Source organism: Vanellus vanellus (genome assembly GCF_965231255.1).
Source record: "Vanellus vanellus genome assembly, chromosome: 5".
NCBI lineage: Eukaryota > Metazoa > Chordata > Aves > Charadriiformes > Charadriidae > Vanellus > Vanellus vanellus.
In genome coordinates, this window is record NC_138910.1 from 19,054,260 (window position 1) to 19,072,387 (window position 18,128).

Genomic DNA, 18,128 nt, shown 5'->3' on the forward strand with positions numbered 1-18,128 from the left:
TCCATTTAACACCTGAAGCTTTGCTTTTGTAGTGGTTTAACTGTACGAATCTTTTTAAGGGGACCCTAAAAGTCTTAATATGTATTAGAGGAATTTTGTATTTCTGTCAGAGTTAGAAGCCGTCTAAATCAGTGATTTCCCTTCCATATGGTGAATGGTACGATGTGAAAAAAAAAACCTGCCCAGATGGAATTTATGTCTGTGAAAGGTTTTCAGTTTTGGCTCTTGTGATTTGCTGTGTTCCAGGGAGATTGTGGACATTCATGAAAAGGAGAATGCCTTGGACATTGTGACAGAAGACAGAGTTTATCATATTGTCGCAGAGTCACCTGAAGATGCCAGGTATAAGAGGGAGGTTTCTTAGATTTGTTCGGGCAGTGCAGGTCTGACCCAACTCCTCATGGGAGAACCTGGGAAACATAATCCTTTCCTTTTTGCTGGAGAAAAGGGGATTCGTTCCAGAGTGTAAATTTGTTCTTACTGGGAGGTACCACACCTACTTTGGGGTCTCTCTGTTGCAGCTGTGGAGATGCTGGTTCGGCCTATTGGTCAGTCACAGGACTTCCACCTTCTTATGTGGCTGTGAGCATGCTGAATTCAAGGGTTACTTCAGGAGACACACAAAACCTTAATATAAACTGGAACATCTAATAGCTGATTTATTTATTAAATGGAATCTTGAATCAAACAAAAAGTCTATTCATGTTGTCTGTAAATGATTGCGAGAGCAGCTGGGTTTTATCCAGGAGACAGAGAAAAGGCTGCAGCTTATTCAGAGTCTGTAGTGTCATCTGATAAAATCTTCCCTGTGCAAAGCAAACAAATGACTCACGTCCTTCCTTCTTGGTGTCCTGGGCAGGCAGTGGGAATCAGTTGTTTAAGGGCAGGTTGGGCAACCTGTTCTGGCTATGCAAAGCCAAGTTAAGAGGTTACTGTCCCGAGCTGCTCATGTCTTACCACTTTTCCCACTCTTACCAAGGCTTCTGCTCTCTCAGCCCAGCCAGTGTAACTGTTTCTCTAATCTAATGTGATTCTGTGAAGTTATTTAGGGTCTGTTGTTATTTCGTTTGGATGTAGAGACAGGAAGAGGGAAACTGTTTGGACACAAATAAATTAACAGAAATAGACTAACGAACAGCCACATGAACAAGACACAGGCAAATTCAGGGAGCAGTAGCTGAAGAAACAGTAACTTAACCCAGAACTTCCACAGCTGGAATAGGCATGCCCTAAGATAACACTGCAGAATTGCTAGGGCCAGTGTAAACCCAATGTGGCCTCTGTCAATGCCCTATCGGTCTCTGTTCTGAGGGAGAAGAAAGCACTAACACTTGCACTAGCAAAGGGCAGATTAGCAGATGTCATAGAGTATCCAATTTGAGAATCCTCCATGAAGTCTAGATATTTGCGGATCTCAGTGGAAGCTGCAGATAAGAATCTGTTTGTTCTGCAGCAGAGATTACCCTCCAGATATGTCTGTACCGAGAAGCCCTTTCACAGACAAATAACTCCAAATTAACTTATAAACCCCCCCATGATTAACTGAAAGCCATATGACTTTCAAGTTTATGAGCGGATCAGAGAGAAGCTAGTTAAGAAGGCTCCCAGGCGTCTCTAGGACTCTAGTCCAGGAAGATTCCCAACTGACCATGTCTTTACAACTGCTATACGCTCTTCTCCGTCTGCTGACATGTGCTCCCTGGTAAGGCCGCTGCCTGCCTACGGTTCCTTGAATAGCAAGTAGAAAACTGGATTTTGCGGGAGCAGCTGTCAGTGGGTTGAAGAACGTGCGCAGAATTTTCATGGATAAATAAGGAGGAAGACATTAGAGTCTGGTATGATCAGCCCAAGAGATATTTCGTAGCACAGTCCTCAGGAAATTGTGAATGAAGAAATTTTCCCACAGGCAGCTTTCCAGGTTCCTTGATCATATTCTAGAGCTAGCTTCGCTACCCAAGTCCTAATTTTGAGTCTGTTTTGATTGTCAGTGGTTGGTTTAATGTCCTGAGCCGAGTACACAGCGCTACAGCGCAGCAGCTGAGGGAAATGCAAGATGAACAGGCCAATCCAAAGAATGCTGTGGTGAGTTACTGTGCAACCAGTCCGTGGGCACGCTTGGAACCCTCTGTGCTTAACTATTTTGTGCGTATTTTTCCAGCACATGCAGTGCTGTAGTTCATGAGCAGTATAAGTTGGACAATTATTATAATGAAACAGCAAAGCTGATAGAAAAGAGGGTAAGCAGCGGGGAACGTGGCGGTTGTGGTGGGTGGCTCGGCTTGATCATCTTTGGTTTGCGCAGAAGAGGGGGCTGCTTCATGCGGATAAAAATGTCTTTGGATGGGATTATGGGACTAGTCAGGGTCACAGTTACCCCAGACAGAAGACACGCGGTTGGAAAGAACAATGTATTTATGTATTTTGCTAATTCTGAGATACTAGCAAAGGTTATCTCAGACCTTCCTAACGCTCTCTGGAAATTTGTAGCTCTTTTTTTCTCCAGTCCTGTGGAGCCCTTACACATCTTCTCATGCTGTTTAGGGAGCAAAGATGACTCACTCGTGCCTTTCTCGTATGTTCATTACTACTCAAGCTATTGGAATTCAGAAGAATGTTTTCAGTTCCAGTCCTAGTCACAAAGGAGAATGTCTGTAATTTAAGATGCAAGCAATTCCTGTTATCTGTGTCTTTCTCACCGTGCAGGGAACCCTGGACGTTGGGCTTATTGACTCTGTCTGTGCCTCAGACAACCCTGATAGGTAGGTACAGCAACCTGACCATCTCTTAGATCAGAAACTCTCTAACGTATTTTTGTGGGTAGGTCCAGGTTTTCTTTGGGGTTTGCATTTGTTTAAACTCAGAAGAATTTATCTCCAAACAAATAAATATAACTGAAGTCTTTAGCTTGTTTTAAGCTATGCCACCTCACAGGCATGAAGTTCACAGGTGTATTTTCTTCGAACGAAAGTTTCTCCTTTCCCTCTTAAAAGTGGAAGCAGCATAATCTCAATGTCAAGAAATTATAGTCTTACCTGTTATTAATACTAAACAAAAATTTCCAGCAAAAGCAGCACTTCCAGTTTTTCAACAGAACAATTTTGAGTTAATCTTGTAAATTTAGGGGAAAGACACAGCATTGTGGAAGAATAATGGGTGAATTTAGAAACCTGTACTCTTCTTGAAATCTTTGCAATGCAACAGAGCACAGACCTTTAGTTCACAGATTGGTTAGTTTCAGAGAAAAGATCATGGGACGTTTCCTATCACTTTACGTTAACATTTAATTATTTCCTACAGTGTTAACAGGTTCAGCCGGGGCAAAGATTCTTACTACAGTGCTGAAGTAAAATGTTAGCTATTAAGTTATTTACCTCTGTGGTCTGTTTTTGTTCTCACACAGGATTGACAGAACTTTGGGGTCACTAGTTTAGAAAATGCGCATCTCAGTAGCGAACTAAGATTTCATTGATCAAAAGGCCAGTTCTCAGCCTGGGCTCCTCATAGTTAACCTGTGTCCCAGTAAATAGTAAGACGAACAGTCAAAATTTGCTCATGCATCTGCTGAGGTACGCTCTTCTGGAGTATCAACGTTTGAATCAGCCTTAAACAAATTCTGAGGAGAATGCTTATTTTTCAGCAAAGCTTTTTATGCAGCTTATTTTTATCTTCTGTAGGTTTATGCAATGGCCAGAAAGTTGCTTCTACCTTTTGCTTCATACTTGAGGCACTTTCAATTTCTCTGTTTTCTCATAGAAATCTGTGTTTGCTTTCAAAGCTTTCTGAGTCTGTCCTCTTGGAACTGGCCATATTTTTATTTTTCCTTTTTCCTGTCAATTCTGTGCAAAATTGCGAATGTTCTTTTGATAGGACACATTTGTCTGTTGCAAGAGAAGGACAAAGTCATCTAGGAGCAACATAATGTTTTTTCCTCTGTTTTGTCAGGATCAGCTCATCCTTTCTAAAACCGATCTCAAACCCACTTTAGCTGACCCTGCTGGGACCTACGTTTGCTACTGCATCACTGGTTTTAATAAGTACGAGGAGAATGGTTGTACTAGCTCAGCCCAGTAGTGCTAGCCCTATCTCAATCCAATCTGAAGGTAGAACAAGTCTTTTGCTTATGAACCCAGGACATTTTACAGCTGGTCATTAGCCAATTAATGTTTTCTAGTCTTCGGAAATAGCTTTGGAAAGATGTTTAATTCCATTTATCTGGTCTCTGCCTTCATCAATTTGCAGACCAACTGCCCAGGAGACACTCTTAAGCATTTCTACATTCCTCAGTAGTTTGTATTCAGAGAATCTTTCTGCGTTGTTTATGGGAAGGTAGAGGACGTGGCTTCAGGTGTGCTGTGAGTTGAGATATTTGTATGGTTATAGACCAATTTTAATGCTTTTATTTTCTGGCAGACCAAATTCTTTTGTGATCATCACAGCAAATCGAGTGATTCACTGCAACAGCGACACCCCTGAGGAGATGCATCACTGGATCTCCCTGCTGCAGAAACCAAAAGGCGAATCTAAGGTTGATGGCCAGGAATTCCTTGTGAGAGGTAAAAGCAAATGCATGCAATTACCACATGTGGAACTCATCTTCCGCTTATAATCTGAGGGGGAGGCTTGATTGTAGCTAATCCAATCTAGGGTTTAGCTGCTCCCCAAAACCAATCATTCTCTGCCCCTCTACACCTTCCTGCCTGCTACTTACCACGTCCTGCGTTGTGCTGACATTGGCTCGCATCTGATTCCCTGTCGGGTGGATTCAGAAAGCTAAAGCTGGGGAAAAAAAAAAGAAAAGTACTTCTTTATACGTTTAGGTTTCTAATGTTAGTTCCATAGCCTATTTCAACATGTCCAGCAAATGCCATCAGGGAATAGGAGGGAGCATGGCTGCTGCTTAGGAGCAGCTGGCTTGGACTGACTATAACGTGACACTGCAGCTTTTGTTTTCAGAAAGCTCTGTTCCTTCTGACACCTGTCATGTAGAGAGAGAGGGAGAGAGATCTTTGTCTGCTGTCCTCGGCTAAAGAAACTAACCTGATTATGGTAGACATAGTGAGGTGAGAATAATTCTCTGAAGCTGAGCAAAAGATTTAAATTATGGCTCTAGTTAGGGCTTAGTTGGAAATAGAGGAAATACACGAGTAGTGATCACACACATATTACAAAATATTCCCCCTTTTGGCTCAAATATTTTTAAATTGCCTTAGTACTTTCAGCTAATCACATGGTCTTAAATGAACGAAGACACGCCTGATCCAATCTGTGGAAAGCAAGCACATGAGCAAATTGCCTTACGTCTTTCAGAAAGTATCTATGAGGGAGTAAAGGTCTGAGAGTGGTCATCGCAAGGCAGGAGGACAGGAAGAAAAGGGTCATCAAAAAGTGGCATAGGCATTCCATCCTAGTCTTAAAACATTTCAAGGAGATTGAATGATATAAAGCAGATTATGAGACAACACTTGAAAATACTTAATTGGAAGGCAACAGTTCCTTTTATCTCGTATTGTTCATTAGTTAAATTAAAAAAGGAATGCTCCTTTGCACAGTCACTGTATGCTCTGCGCTTCACAATAAGATATGTGTGTGACAGCAGTGTAGACACGAAGGTATATATTCAGGAAGGTCTGTCTCTTTATCTTTTCTTTATATGAAACCTCGGCTCAGTCCCACATTCTTTGAACTTTTTGCCTTGTGGGTGGACATTGCTTTTTACGGTTCGAAATACAAAATTGTATTTTGACAGCTTTAGCAATACAGAATGTCATTTTTTCTTTTATAGTATTGAACTTTCTTTTATTTTTCTTTTTTTTTTCTTTTGTGAGGAATGTAAAATGAGAGAGAAATTATTTTTCCTGTCTGTGGGAGGAAGAGACGCTTGTAACGCTTACAGATCTTTCTACTGGAAGACATGCATCACCAAACCTCTTCCATCAAGGTTTGGATAGGCATTCGGCATCTCTTTGGAAGGATGAATTGTAAATTATTTATTCAGATGTTTGTGACTTCTGAGGGCAGCATCCTGAATAGAGGATGCCCTCATGGTGATGGCAAACTAAACCACCGATCATTGGTAAAAAAAATACATAGGGCTGAAGGATGTGGAAAATTGTGGGCTGATTTCTTACAGTGACAGTGCCAAGATACTGCTATAGCCAGCAAAGCAGAGCTGGTTGGTCCCAGATGAGCCTTTTGCAGAGAGGTGGAGTTCTGGTCCCAGAGTTAGAGAGCCACCAGGCAAGAGACAGGATGGCTGTGGTGGTGAAACCACTGACATGTTTGTGTTCCTGTGCTAGGCTGGCTTCATAAAGAGGTTCAGAGCAGCAACAAGATGTCCTCCCTGAAGATGAAGAAACGCTGGTTTGTTCTGACAAACACTGCCCTCGATTACTACAAGTCATCTGAGCGCACAGCTGCCAAGCTCGGCACACTTGTGCTCAACAGCCTCTGCTCCATAGTGCAGCCCGATGAGAGGGTCTTTAAAGACACAGGTAAGAGGAAGAAAATGGTAATGAGTAGACTTTCCATGTGTGGAGCTGCCTGAAGAGGGGATGGTGCAGGAACGTGATGGTGTGTCATGTTGAGAAGATAGTCTTAATGTTATCTGAGGCTCTGGCTGCAAATAGCTTTCCCCACGGAAACCGTAAGAGACTTGCAAAGGGCCAGAGAGTAGCGTGCAAGTGACGGTGAGTCCCTCACACCTGGTGGAGTTATGCGGGGCTGATGTTTTTTCATTGAGTAGTGTCACTCTTTATCTAAGTGTTTCCCAAATAGGGAAGGAGTTATGAGTTCATATAGTTGACACTGCAATTATCAGTACATCTCCATAAATAGCTGTCACTTTGTGGCATAACCCACGTTTGTCTCTGGGGACAGTGTTACCCTCTTAAATAAGAGGAACGGCATACGTGGTAAGTCTTTTTTTGTAGCATCACTCAACTTGTTAAAAATAAGAGATGAGAAGGGCCTGTGTTTGCTTTCTGTGCAGTGTGACACAGTTCTGGAAAGGCAGGATCTGGCATGATCCTCCATTGCTTGCCTTATGAGTTTGGGAGGAAACTCGGGTTATGAGGCAAAGGGTGAATCCCTGTGTCAAGGAAGGTGGACCTTAGAACAAGATTTTAAATACTAGACATTTGAGTAGTGAAGTTAGTTGGGATATTTTTAAAAAGGGCTGGAAGCATTTTCGTAAACTGAGATGAGAGGAAATTTATTCCGCTCACTCGCAACAGATGTCTGGGGCTGCCATTAGCAGAGCGGATTGTCATCGCCCTGACCTGTTCTCTCAATTTATGTCAAACATGTTATTTTTAAAATTTGCGAGAACTGATTTGGCGATCTGACCGGGTGCTGTGTTCAGAGTGGTCATTTTCTGACTGATAGTGTAGCCCAAACCCTGTCTGAAAATAAGCTGCCTGGTTGGCAGGGAAGTATTCATGTTACGCTGCAAGATACTTGTCTCTTGGAAAGCTGTCTTTGTACCAAAACCCGGATTGGGACCTTCCTGCTGATAAATATGCTTTTATCTTGCTGATAAATATGTTAATGTCTACCTAGTCAATTTTAACCAGACACACCATATGTTGCTATCAAAGCAGGAAGGGTTTTCCTCAGCCACGTGCTACAGACAAAAGGAGAAGATAGCAGGGAAGCAAGTTTCACCTTCCAGCTTCTTCGTTTCTCCACAGGCTATTGGAACATCATTGTCCATGGGCGAAAGCACTCCTACAGACTGTACACGAAGCTGCTGAATGAAGCTATGCGCTGGGCCTCTGCCATTCAAGGTGTCATTGACAGCAAAGTTCCCATAGAAACACCTACACAGCAACTCATTCGTGACATCAGGGTAGGTGGCATCATGCTAATTCCAAAGCGAGTTGGGAGCAGCCAGGTCACCGCTGGCCTTACCCAGTCATTGCTGAGGACGTGGCAAGAAATGGGGCTGCTGTCTTAGGGGAGAAAAAAAAAAAAAAAGAAGAGAAAAGAAACCTAAATGACTGTGCAATTAATAATCAAACGTTAGGTGAACTTTGTTTTGAATTAGCGTGTTAATTGCTCTGCATAAGTCTGGGCTACCACTGCTGTGCAATTAGAAATTGCATGCAGGATTACACCATCAAGTATTTACAAATCCCTGCTTCATCCTTTCTTCTCCTAAGCATCCTCCGGACACAAATATAAAAACTTCCGTTCCTACCAGCCATGTGACTTTGCTGTACCCTGAAGTCCTCTTCACACCTTAGGCTTGTGTGGTCCAATAGCAGAGTACGGGGTGGAAGGAAAATGTCCTTCAAAGTAGCAGAAATTGTGCCACTGTAGTGTAGTAATTTTTTAAAAGGCTTCATTCCAGAAACTTTGGCAAATTAAATGTAGAATCATATTAGAAGACACACCAAAGCATATTTCGGAAGAAACGTATAGGTAAAATACACATTGTGATGAGCTCTAAACTAGATGCAATTAGATAGTAACTATTCAGGAAGAAAGAGCTGGGAGTGATTGTGGAGAATCTTGGAAAATTTCATCTCAGCGTTCAAGGACAAATGGAACATTAGGTACTGTTTGGGAAGGAATATAGGACAAAACGTGGAAGAATTTGATGGCAGTGGGTATGATAGTGACAGGCCTAGATTCTGAACACTATGTGCATTTTGGTTGTCTGTTCTGTAAACACATGTAGTACAACCAGACAAATTCAGCAAGGACAGGCTCGTTATTAGATACTAAACATGGTGGATCTGTGGTCAGAAAGTCCATTAACCATTTACTGTTGAAAGCTTGAAGGCTATACCAGGGAGGAATCATGCCATACGTGCCCGTTATACACTTGCATTAGGTATCAGCCGTAAGCCACATTTGAAGTTAAGATCCTGTGCTTGGTGACCTTTGGTATGACCCAGCATGGCTATTCTTATGTTTTTTCAGAAATAATGTACAGAGTAATTTTTACACGTGAATTATGCTTTGGTCACTTAGTCCCTCTATGGACCTCCAGAAACTTAGATAAAGGTGGTTGAGCTCGAACCTAAATGTATAAAGATATCCTGCAAAAGACTATCCCCATTTGAGGATAATTCCTTTTTTTTTTTTCTTTCTTTTTTTTTTTTTCCAGGAAAACAGCACAAATTTTGAAGTAGTGGAACAGACATATAGGAGGAACCCAATCTTGCGATATACCCAGCACCCTTTGCATTCCCCATTGCTCCCACTACCATATGGAGATGTTAGTGTCAGCTGTAAGTATTTTCGCTGTGTGACAGGACCCGCTCACGTTTTGGGGATCAGCGTGGAGCCTGAGCACCACAAAAGTGGTCTGTACATTCTCTCTGTGCAGGTGAAGTCCATCTGGGGCGGTGTAGCCCGCAGGGTTCAGAAAGAGGGAACAGTCTATTTCTCTACCTGGAATGTATTCCGTGTCCACTGCCTCGTATGTTGGTAACACTGAATCTTAAAGTAAACAGGGGCAGATAGTTTATCATCCAACCAGGGGACGTGCAGCCTGTCATCCTTGAGCTGCAACTGGGTTGCTCCAATGGAAATCCTACAACAGGATTACATCGTGCAGCTGGCAGTGGGATAGTAGTCATACAGAAGCTGCTGTAAAACCAGACTAAACAAATCCTTTCTTCAAATGCTTCAGGAACATGAAGGAGCTAGACTGTTTGATAGGCCACCAGAGAACCAAAGTGATTTGCTGATGATTCCAGACTGGCATACGAAAAGTGAAAGCGGCTGTTGAAGACCTATAGAAAAATGTCTAACATGGAGTGGCTGGGCCACAAAATCTTTTCAGAAATTAATTTCCATCTGGATATGCAAAGCAATGTATATGGGATAAACAGTCTGCCACATAGGCAGTGATGGGTCTGAGTGATCTAGTTCTGCTTAGGAAAGTGAACACAAATTTACATAGCTTTATGAAAATGGCAACTCTTGTGCTGAGCACAGAAACAAAACAGCTAATGCAAGGTTTTGAAAGCTTAGAAAAGGAAAAAGAAAGTCTTTGTGCGGGCGGCTGTATTGATGTATCATGCACCTGCATCTTGAATACGGGATGCAGCTTGGCATTCCGCGTCTTAACAAAGATACAGGAGTGGTAAAAACCTACCCAAAGATGATCAAAGGCATAGAAAGACTTGCCTACAATTAAGAGGCTAAATAGACCAGGACTCTTCAGCCTCAAAACGAAGTTTTCGGGGTTAGAGGGCTGTCATGGAGAAAGTGAAAAGGGAGTAACTGCTCACTGTCTCTCATGATACAAGGGTTAAATTAAGTGGCAGATTAAAAGCACAGAAAAAATAAATTCTGAAATACAGCAAAGTTACAGAGCAAGTATTTACACTGTGGAACTTATTGCTACAGGCTGTGTATTTGTATTGTACAACGGCCACTGAAGAAGCAATGGCTGTATAGGAGATGCAGAAGGGCCTATAGCCCCAGAGATGCACGAAGGGGAATGCAAGCCCGCACCCGCGTGGTAGTATCACACTTCTGAGCAATTCAAAGCAGACATTTAGGTGCCTAAAAGACATAACCAGTGTTGGTGTAGGCGTCTTAAATCTGTATTATAGGTAAAAGGTGCATCTGTGGTACAGCAATTCGCCAAAATGTTGTGTTGGCTCAGGGGTCAAAGCTAACATCGGCATGACGCAGAATTTTGGAAGTACGTAAGCCAGGCTTTGGTGTCTGCATTCAGGCACCTAAAGCTTTAACTGCATGAGTGACCCTCTGCTTTAGAGCTGCTCTCAGGTGAGGAGATGACTTTCTGCCACCCCTTCACCTGTGTCTGCAGGTGAGGTGCCAAAAGCTGTCTCTTGGCACCTCATCTGCGGACGCGGAAGCCTGAACTTGATTTCAGTGCTACCTTCCCCTAAAAGCGTTACTCTGCTTTTCTGCACAGTATATCCAAAAATGGATTTGCAGCGGTAACAAGGTAGATATTGATAAATGCTAATTAAAAGTGTATTTGCACATTTGAAGGGGAAGCATTAATGAATTTTGAGTATAAATTTAAGTTCAGGAGATGAGCTAGTGCTCAAGTTGCCGTTCTTCTGTGACAGACTAGTACAGTGGCTAGTAGCATTGCTGAGCTGGTAGAAAATGAGGGAGATGCTCACCACTTGTCACCTTTGTGATCATTCCCCAGTGCAACAAGAGAAGGGTTACAGCAGCTTACAGGATGAAGCAGTGAAGATCTTTAACTCCCTTCAGGAAATCGAGACAGTGTCTGACCCCATACCCATTATCCAAGGCATCCTGCAGACCTGCCATGATTTAAAGCCCCTTCGTGATGAAGTGTACTGTCAGCTCATCAAACAAACTAACCACATGCCGCATCCCAACAGTACCGGCAACCTGCACCACTGGCAGCTGATGTCATGTATGAGCTGCACTTTTCTGCCCAGCAGAGGGATCCTGCGCTACCTCAAGTTCCACCTTCGAAGGTACGCGTCCTTCTCCTTTGCAGCCTGTTTCCTTGCTCTCTGCTTATCTTCCACTGCTTGTTGTAGTTCCCTGTCTCGCCCTCCTCCTGTGCAAACATCTTCCTGTGGCGTTGCAGCCTCCTACCTTTGCTACCAGTTGTTCTGTTGCATTCAAACTCCCCCCTTGCCACCCCCATCTGTTGTGTGAAAAGGATGCGGAAAGTAAGGCTACCCAAACAGAATACCGTGAGACTGTGTTAAAAGTGGATTTAAAGCCAATGATTGTGGATCCGAAAAGTGGATTTCAATCCAAAAGTGGATTTCAATCCAAAAGTGGATTTAAAGCTTACTGACGTCCATATAAACATTCTCAACCTGCAGGAAAGGCGAGGGCTGGGCTTTCATATACATTGAAATACATACTACCTTGCAGCTGCCACGGGCAAAATGTGTACTGTAGAGTAGGAGATATACTGTAAATGCAATTTATAATTTTTCAATATTGTTTGCTTAACTAAGCACACAGTGCTGACAGTTTGTTTTTCTAATCTGCTTTAATCTCCAATTTTTGTGAATTAAATAATTTACATTTCTTCCCATGATGTTCGGCATTAGGTGTTCAGCATCTGATGCAGCTTTCCAAAGCAGTCTGCATTGGGGCTGAGCTGCAGCCATGTACCCTCACTCCACTCATGAATGACGAGAAAGATTAATAAAATGTTTTTGATTCCTTCCAAGCTAGAAAAGAGTGAGGTGAAATTTGTGCCAGTACACCAAATAGCCGCATCCAGGGCCCGGTTCTAGAAGATGCTGAGGAATACTTCATGTTGCCATTTCATGTTTTTATCACTGGAGTTGCAGATAATGTTATACTTAGAACTGCTGGCCTTGGAGCCATACAAGCATACAGGCATCTACTTTCTACCTTCTTGATTCTGGAAAATACTATAAAAGTGGCTCAAGCACAGCCAGCAACTTAAAAAACAATTAAGAATAAATGAAGAAAGTTTACATTTGATTTCGTAGTTCTTAATCTCGGGTTTGTAACTTAAGATAGTTAATCCTGCTGTCTTCAGCTGGTACTACAGTCCTGAAAGTTGGAACTGCTTATTTCATACATTGCTGAGAAATGCCACTGAAGTGACTTTGGAGTGACTAGTAAAAGCAGGTTGTATGGTTTAGGAAATAAGCAGGCTCGTTCTTCATGTGGTTGCACTTGACATCACTATCTCTGCTGAACTCTTTACGTGCAGTAGTCCAAGTTATATGGCAATGCACGTGCTTTCTGGTTTACTGTGTAACGGGCTTCTTTTGCTTCTCTTTACAATTAGGGTAAAAGATCTCTTTCCAGGCTCAGAAATAGACAGGTATGCGCAATTCATAAGTGATTCCCTGAAGAGAACAAAGACGAGGGAGTTTGTGCCCTCCCAGGAGGAAATACAGGCTCTTCTCACCCGTGAAGAAATGACCACAACAGTGTACTGCCATGGCGGCGGCTCCTGTAAAATAACCATCAATTCCCACACGAGCGCTGGGGAGGTAATGCATTAGTAGCATTAACCAGGTGTGAGCACATCTCTGCGTCTGGATACCGGGTCTGTTGAAGGGACTCCTTTTTCCCATTCATCTCCAATTTCTCTCTTTTTTTTTTTTTTTAATTACTTTTTTTTTTTTTTTGCTGTATCTGCAAAGTCTGTCAGGAAAGCTCAGCTTTCCCAGAATTATGCAAGGCCTATGCCCAGGCTGTAGAATATCACTTAACAATTGTGTTGCAAAATCAAAACTTTTTTGGTGTTCTGGAAAGGTAATAATTCTGAAGACTTGCTAAACACAGTTTTCTGGACAACTTGAAATTTCAGTTCATAATGTAATCCTTCTGAAAAGGATTATTCTACCAGTAACTTAATCGTTAGCAGGTCAGAAGCAAGATTCCAGCTTATAGTAGGCACACCTGTGAAAACATTTGTGCTAAACAGAGGTAAAAATAGTAGTAGAGTGAAATTGTTGCTAGAGGAACCGAGAATATCATCATGACATCTAAATCCATTACATGCCTGTATCTTGGGCAGAGTTCTAATTCCCCCATCTCTAGAAGGGTAGTGGAGATTGAAAAGGTTCACAGAAGAACCGCGAGGATGATCGAATATCAGTAATGACTTCCTTGCAGGGAATGATTTTTTAGGGTTAGAATTCTTTAATCTGAAAATGAGATAACCAAGGGAGAAACGTGACGGAGATCTACGAAATGATGAGTGTCCTGAAGAGGTACTGATTTGCGGTTGTGGAAGTGTGTGTGATCTGTGATCTGTCTCTCTCTGATTTTGCAGGTGGTTGAAAAGCTGATCCGAGGTTTAGCAATGGAAGACAGCCGTAATATGTTTGCGCTCTTTGAACATAATCAGCAAGTGGACCGTGCTGTGGAGAGTCGAGTGATTGTGGCTGATATCTTGGCCAAGTTTGAGAGGTAGAAGAATGTTTCATAAAATCTTTAACTCCTAGTTGGATGTAACACTGGGTTAAGTGATAGTACGCTCAGGTGGTTTCATCTAAAGCAGCCGCAGTGATTCAACCGTTCACTCTGGTTTGAACTTCCCTTTGGTAAGGTTCAAGTGCTCTTTCTCACTGTGGAAAACCGTGTTCACATCTATTTCGGTGACAAAGAAGCATTCTTTATCAGGCGCGTCAGGACAAAATTAGTAGTGCCTTTATCAAAGAGTAACGGTTTACTAGCAGAGCTCAGGGACAGTTTGTTTAGGTCTCAGTGTTCTTCTCAATTTGCATCATGATAGCTATATCAGAAGACAGAGCAATAATTTGGGCATAGAAATGCAGCTCTAGTTTCTTACTGTGGACTGTGATTTTGTGGGCAGATACACAAAGAAAGCAGTAAATTATGAAAGAAGCTGGCAATGCCATTTTCTATTTTCTATCTGTTCTAAAGACAGAATTAAAATTGTTCCAAATGGTGGCAAGGCTGATGCTTTTCAGAGTCACAAGATTACATGGAAACAGTATCTTGAACATGGGGAATACTTTGTGTCCTGCCCCCAACTCTTGCATTTATCTAGAACCATTGATTTCATTGTTTGATGAAGTATATCAGATAAGAACTTTGGGTCCTTCTGAATCAAAATTTCATGTGACTCAGAGGAAAAAAATGGAAGCTCTCAGAAATTGTGCTGCACTGAGATTGTCCTGGTAAATTAGGTAGTTCTGTATGCTCTCTGTTTCAGAAATCCAGGGGTACCTTCATATTGTGAGATGGACTGTGGACATCCCAGTACCGTGGTGCTTCTGGCTACTGGGGTTTTCCCCTCTCATTCTCTTTCCTGTCTTACAGACTGGCTGGCTCTGAAGAAGAAGAGGAGGAAGGACAGTGGCAGCTGTATTTTAAGCTTTATTGCTTCTTGGATATTGAGAATGTTCCCAAAGATGGTGTGGAGTTTGCCTTCATGTTTGAACAGGTAAACTCACTCTGGGAGAATTATTTGGTTTCCAGGGTCACCGAAGCACAGAAGACTATACAGAAAACTGGCTTACCTTTGCATTAGAAGTAGGAATGCTGGTTTGAACAGAAGAATTTAGCGTGTTGGATTTTTGCCTGGAATCTACCAAGCAGATATACTGTGAAGTTCTATAGGGAATAGGAGTATTAGAACAAAAGCAAGAAAAATGAACAAAGGCTTCAAAAGACTGGAAGACCAATGATAATAAAATGCTTTTAAAATTTATCTTTAATTTTAAAAGATACAGAAATTCGAATAATTATTCAAGAACAATCATTAAAAGTAACTGCTTGCAGAACATAGATGTAAAGAAAACTGGAAAATCTGGCTATCTGTATGTCAGCTTACAAGAACAGCACATCCTTGAGGTGTTACAGGAATTGCCTAAAAAACCCCTATCTTTGGGCCAGTTTCTTTTGATTAACAGAGAGGCACTAGAAGAGTACTGCAGGAAAAAGAAACGAGAATGTAGTTGGCAATATTTATCTGCTGAGTAATTTTTTTAAAAGTCACTATAATCCATAGCACAACAATGCTGTTTAGGGCAGAGATCACGCTGGTATGAAATAACCTTGCAATTAGGGATGCAAAACTAAACTGACTGGAGAACCCAGTTGTATGATCTGTCCCATCTTTCCTACTTCTAATGAACACTTTGATCTTGCCTCAGAAAATCATAGCTGTTGAAAATAATATGTGTTAAAGGGGGTCAGTGTTACGGAGATTGAAACTCGCTGACAGTCAAATGGGTGGCACGTACGTCATACAGACAATGGTTCCCTAAGAGGGCTTTCTTGAAATGAATATTAAGCACTGTTAACTACAGAACGTCTAGGAAACAGTCGGGAACAAGACCTCACGGTACTCTCTGGAAACTCAATTGTACCAAACTCCCTATTGGTGAGGCTTTCAGCCTACACAGCTTTCACAAGCAGAGAGTGGCAGAAGAGGAGTAACAGTAGGAGAGTAGATGTTATCCAGAAATTAGATGTATGTAGCAAATAAACCCCATAAATATATTTCACAGAAGAACAGGCAAAGGGAAGAAGACTGGGGGAGAAATCAGGTGAAAGAGGAGGGGGTGGGAGGTGCTGGTGTGCAATGAGACTGAGGTTGAGAGTCTTGAGTTCTTTACATCTGACTCTCTGGTGTTTAATATAATCTTCACACAGGAGCTCTAGCTCGTACAGCACAAAACAAATTGCTGCAATTCCAGTCTCTTCCATCTGTTCCAGACGTAAAAGGCCTTATTGTAAGACTTTCAGTACAGGATAGGGGCTCCTCAGAGATCTCAGTCCTGTCCAGGCTTACAGAAAGAGATGTTCCCCCTGCATTGACCAGTTACAGACTTTGACTTCTTTATTATTCTGCTCTGACCTCCTGAATTATGTCTTTCCTGCTGGGACTGGCTTTCCTGCTGGGATGGGCAGATATCATAGGAATCTGTACATGGACCCAGCTGTGAATAAAGTGTGCTTCTGCTTTCTAATGACTTTGGGGGACTTTTTGTTTGCTTGTAGGCTCATGAAAGCCTCGTAGATGGTCATTTTCCTGCACCGGAAGACACTCTGCAGCGCCTAGCAGCTCTACGGCTGCAGTATCTTCATGGAGATTATTCTAAAATAAGTTGGACCCTTGATGGAATCTACCCGGTTAACAGACTAAAATCCAAAATACTGCAGTCAACAAAGAGCAGCGGCACTACCAGTCATACTCTGGAGAGGAGACGGACCAGCTTCCTTGAAGGGACATTGAAACGTAGCTTCAAGACAGGCTCTGTAAAGAAGCAGAAGGTAGAAGAGGAGCAGATGATGGAGATGTGGATAAAGGAAGAGCTTTCAGCCGCTCGGGCGAGCATAGCACAGAAATGGACCAAGCTGCAGGGACTCTCTCAGCATCAGGCCATGGTGAAATACATGTCCATTGTAAAGGAGTGGCCAGGTTATGGGTCGACCCTCTTTGATGTTGAGGTGAGCGATGTATAAACTCATGTAGCTACTGCCAAGGAGAGGCGTCGGTCTGGAGAACAGATACAGCTGTGTGTATTTCATTGCTCAGCACCAGAAGGGAATTTCAGGAAATAGCTGCATTTTACCTTAGTAAGTTTAGGGTAAACCTGCAGTGCCACATACCCAAAGAGGTGTGACACAGAGAGCACAGAGCAAGCAAGCTGGTGCGCCCTGGTAAACGCACCTGGGAGACAACGAATTCCCACTTCATTAGAAGAGCAATAGAATTTGGGAAACTTTTCTGAGCTTTAGAAGGTGACAGCTAGTGAAAGTGGCAGTAGAATGAAGCTCTGCTGTCCTTAACGGCAAAAAGCGTAATGCTGTTCTGCAGCAATACAACGGAACCAGCTCAGACTGGGTCGCTTAGACCATTGTGCTTAGCTTGCTAAAGTAGGATTCCAGAGTTCCAGTTTGTTGGTGCCTAGGTGGATTACCATGGGAAGTTGCTTACGCTTGCTGTATTATCTGTAAAATAGTAAGTCGAATATTGACTTTCTAAATGACTTTAAAATCTGGTGAGAGCTGTTAGGTGTTACGATTATTTATTACTCAACTAGTATTTGACTCACAGCCATGTCACTTTGGAATCTTTGCAGCAGGAGTGCCTGTGAGATTCCTTCTGCAGACATCCTATTTTTTCTATTGGGGTGAAGAGTTGAAATGTCCTATAGGAGCCAGAAATGGAGAGCTTTTCCTTGAATCAAAAAGCATTTGATCCTCCACTGCATTTATGCAAAATTTCATGTTTCTCTTTCTGCAGTGCAAGGAGGGTGGATTTCCAAATGATCTTTGGCTTGGAGTCAGCACGGAGAATGTGTCAGTCTACAAACGAGGGGATCCTAAGCCACTAGAAACTTTCCAGTACGAGCACATTGTTTTCTTCGGAGCACCACAGCCTAACACCTTCAAAATTACAGTGGATGAGAGAGAAATGTTCTTTGAAACATCCCAGGTATATGAAAGCACAAGGCTTGTTGTACGTGCGGTTTTACTAGCACTTCGGTAAAGCTCTAATTTCCATGGACTAGACAAATTTATATGCAAGAACTCCTGCTGAATGGACTGGACAGCCAAGGAAAAAAATGAAGGGAGCTTATGCCCAAAGTGGCATGGTACCTCTTCTTGAATTCAGGGATAAACAGAAAAAAAAAATTATGATGCTGGTTAGAAAGTGAAGAAGATTGAATGTT

The 18,128-nt window shown here is 42.3% G+C and overlaps 1 protein-coding gene across 1 annotated transcript in view; it reads left to right on the forward strand.

Moving 5' to 3' along the window:
* The window catches only part of LOC309672048 (unconventional myosin-X-like), a gene marked incomplete at its 5' end in the record, with an annotated part of 96,063 nt that overhangs the window by 75,248 nt on the left and 2,687 nt on the right, over positions 1-18,128 (forward strand). The window contains 13 exons of the mRNA XM_082483453.1: positions 247-342; positions 1,989-2,082; positions 2,704-2,759; positions 4,411-4,553; positions 6,297-6,491; positions 7,689-7,846; positions 9,113-9,236; positions 11,147-11,444; positions 12,755-12,962; positions 13,751-13,887; positions 14,764-14,887; positions 16,450-16,899; positions 17,699-17,890. Coding sequence (XP_082339579.1) covers positions 247-342; positions 1,989-2,082; positions 2,704-2,759; positions 4,411-4,553; positions 6,297-6,491; positions 7,689-7,846; positions 9,113-9,236; positions 11,147-11,444; positions 12,755-12,962; positions 13,751-13,887; positions 14,764-14,887; positions 16,450-16,899; positions 17,699-17,890 — 2,275 coding nt within the window. The remainder of the gene's footprint in view (positions 1-246; positions 343-1,988; positions 2,083-2,703; positions 2,760-4,410; positions 4,554-6,296; positions 6,492-7,688; positions 7,847-9,112; positions 9,237-11,146; positions 11,445-12,754; positions 12,963-13,750; positions 13,888-14,763; positions 14,888-16,449; positions 16,900-17,698; positions 17,891-18,128) is intronic.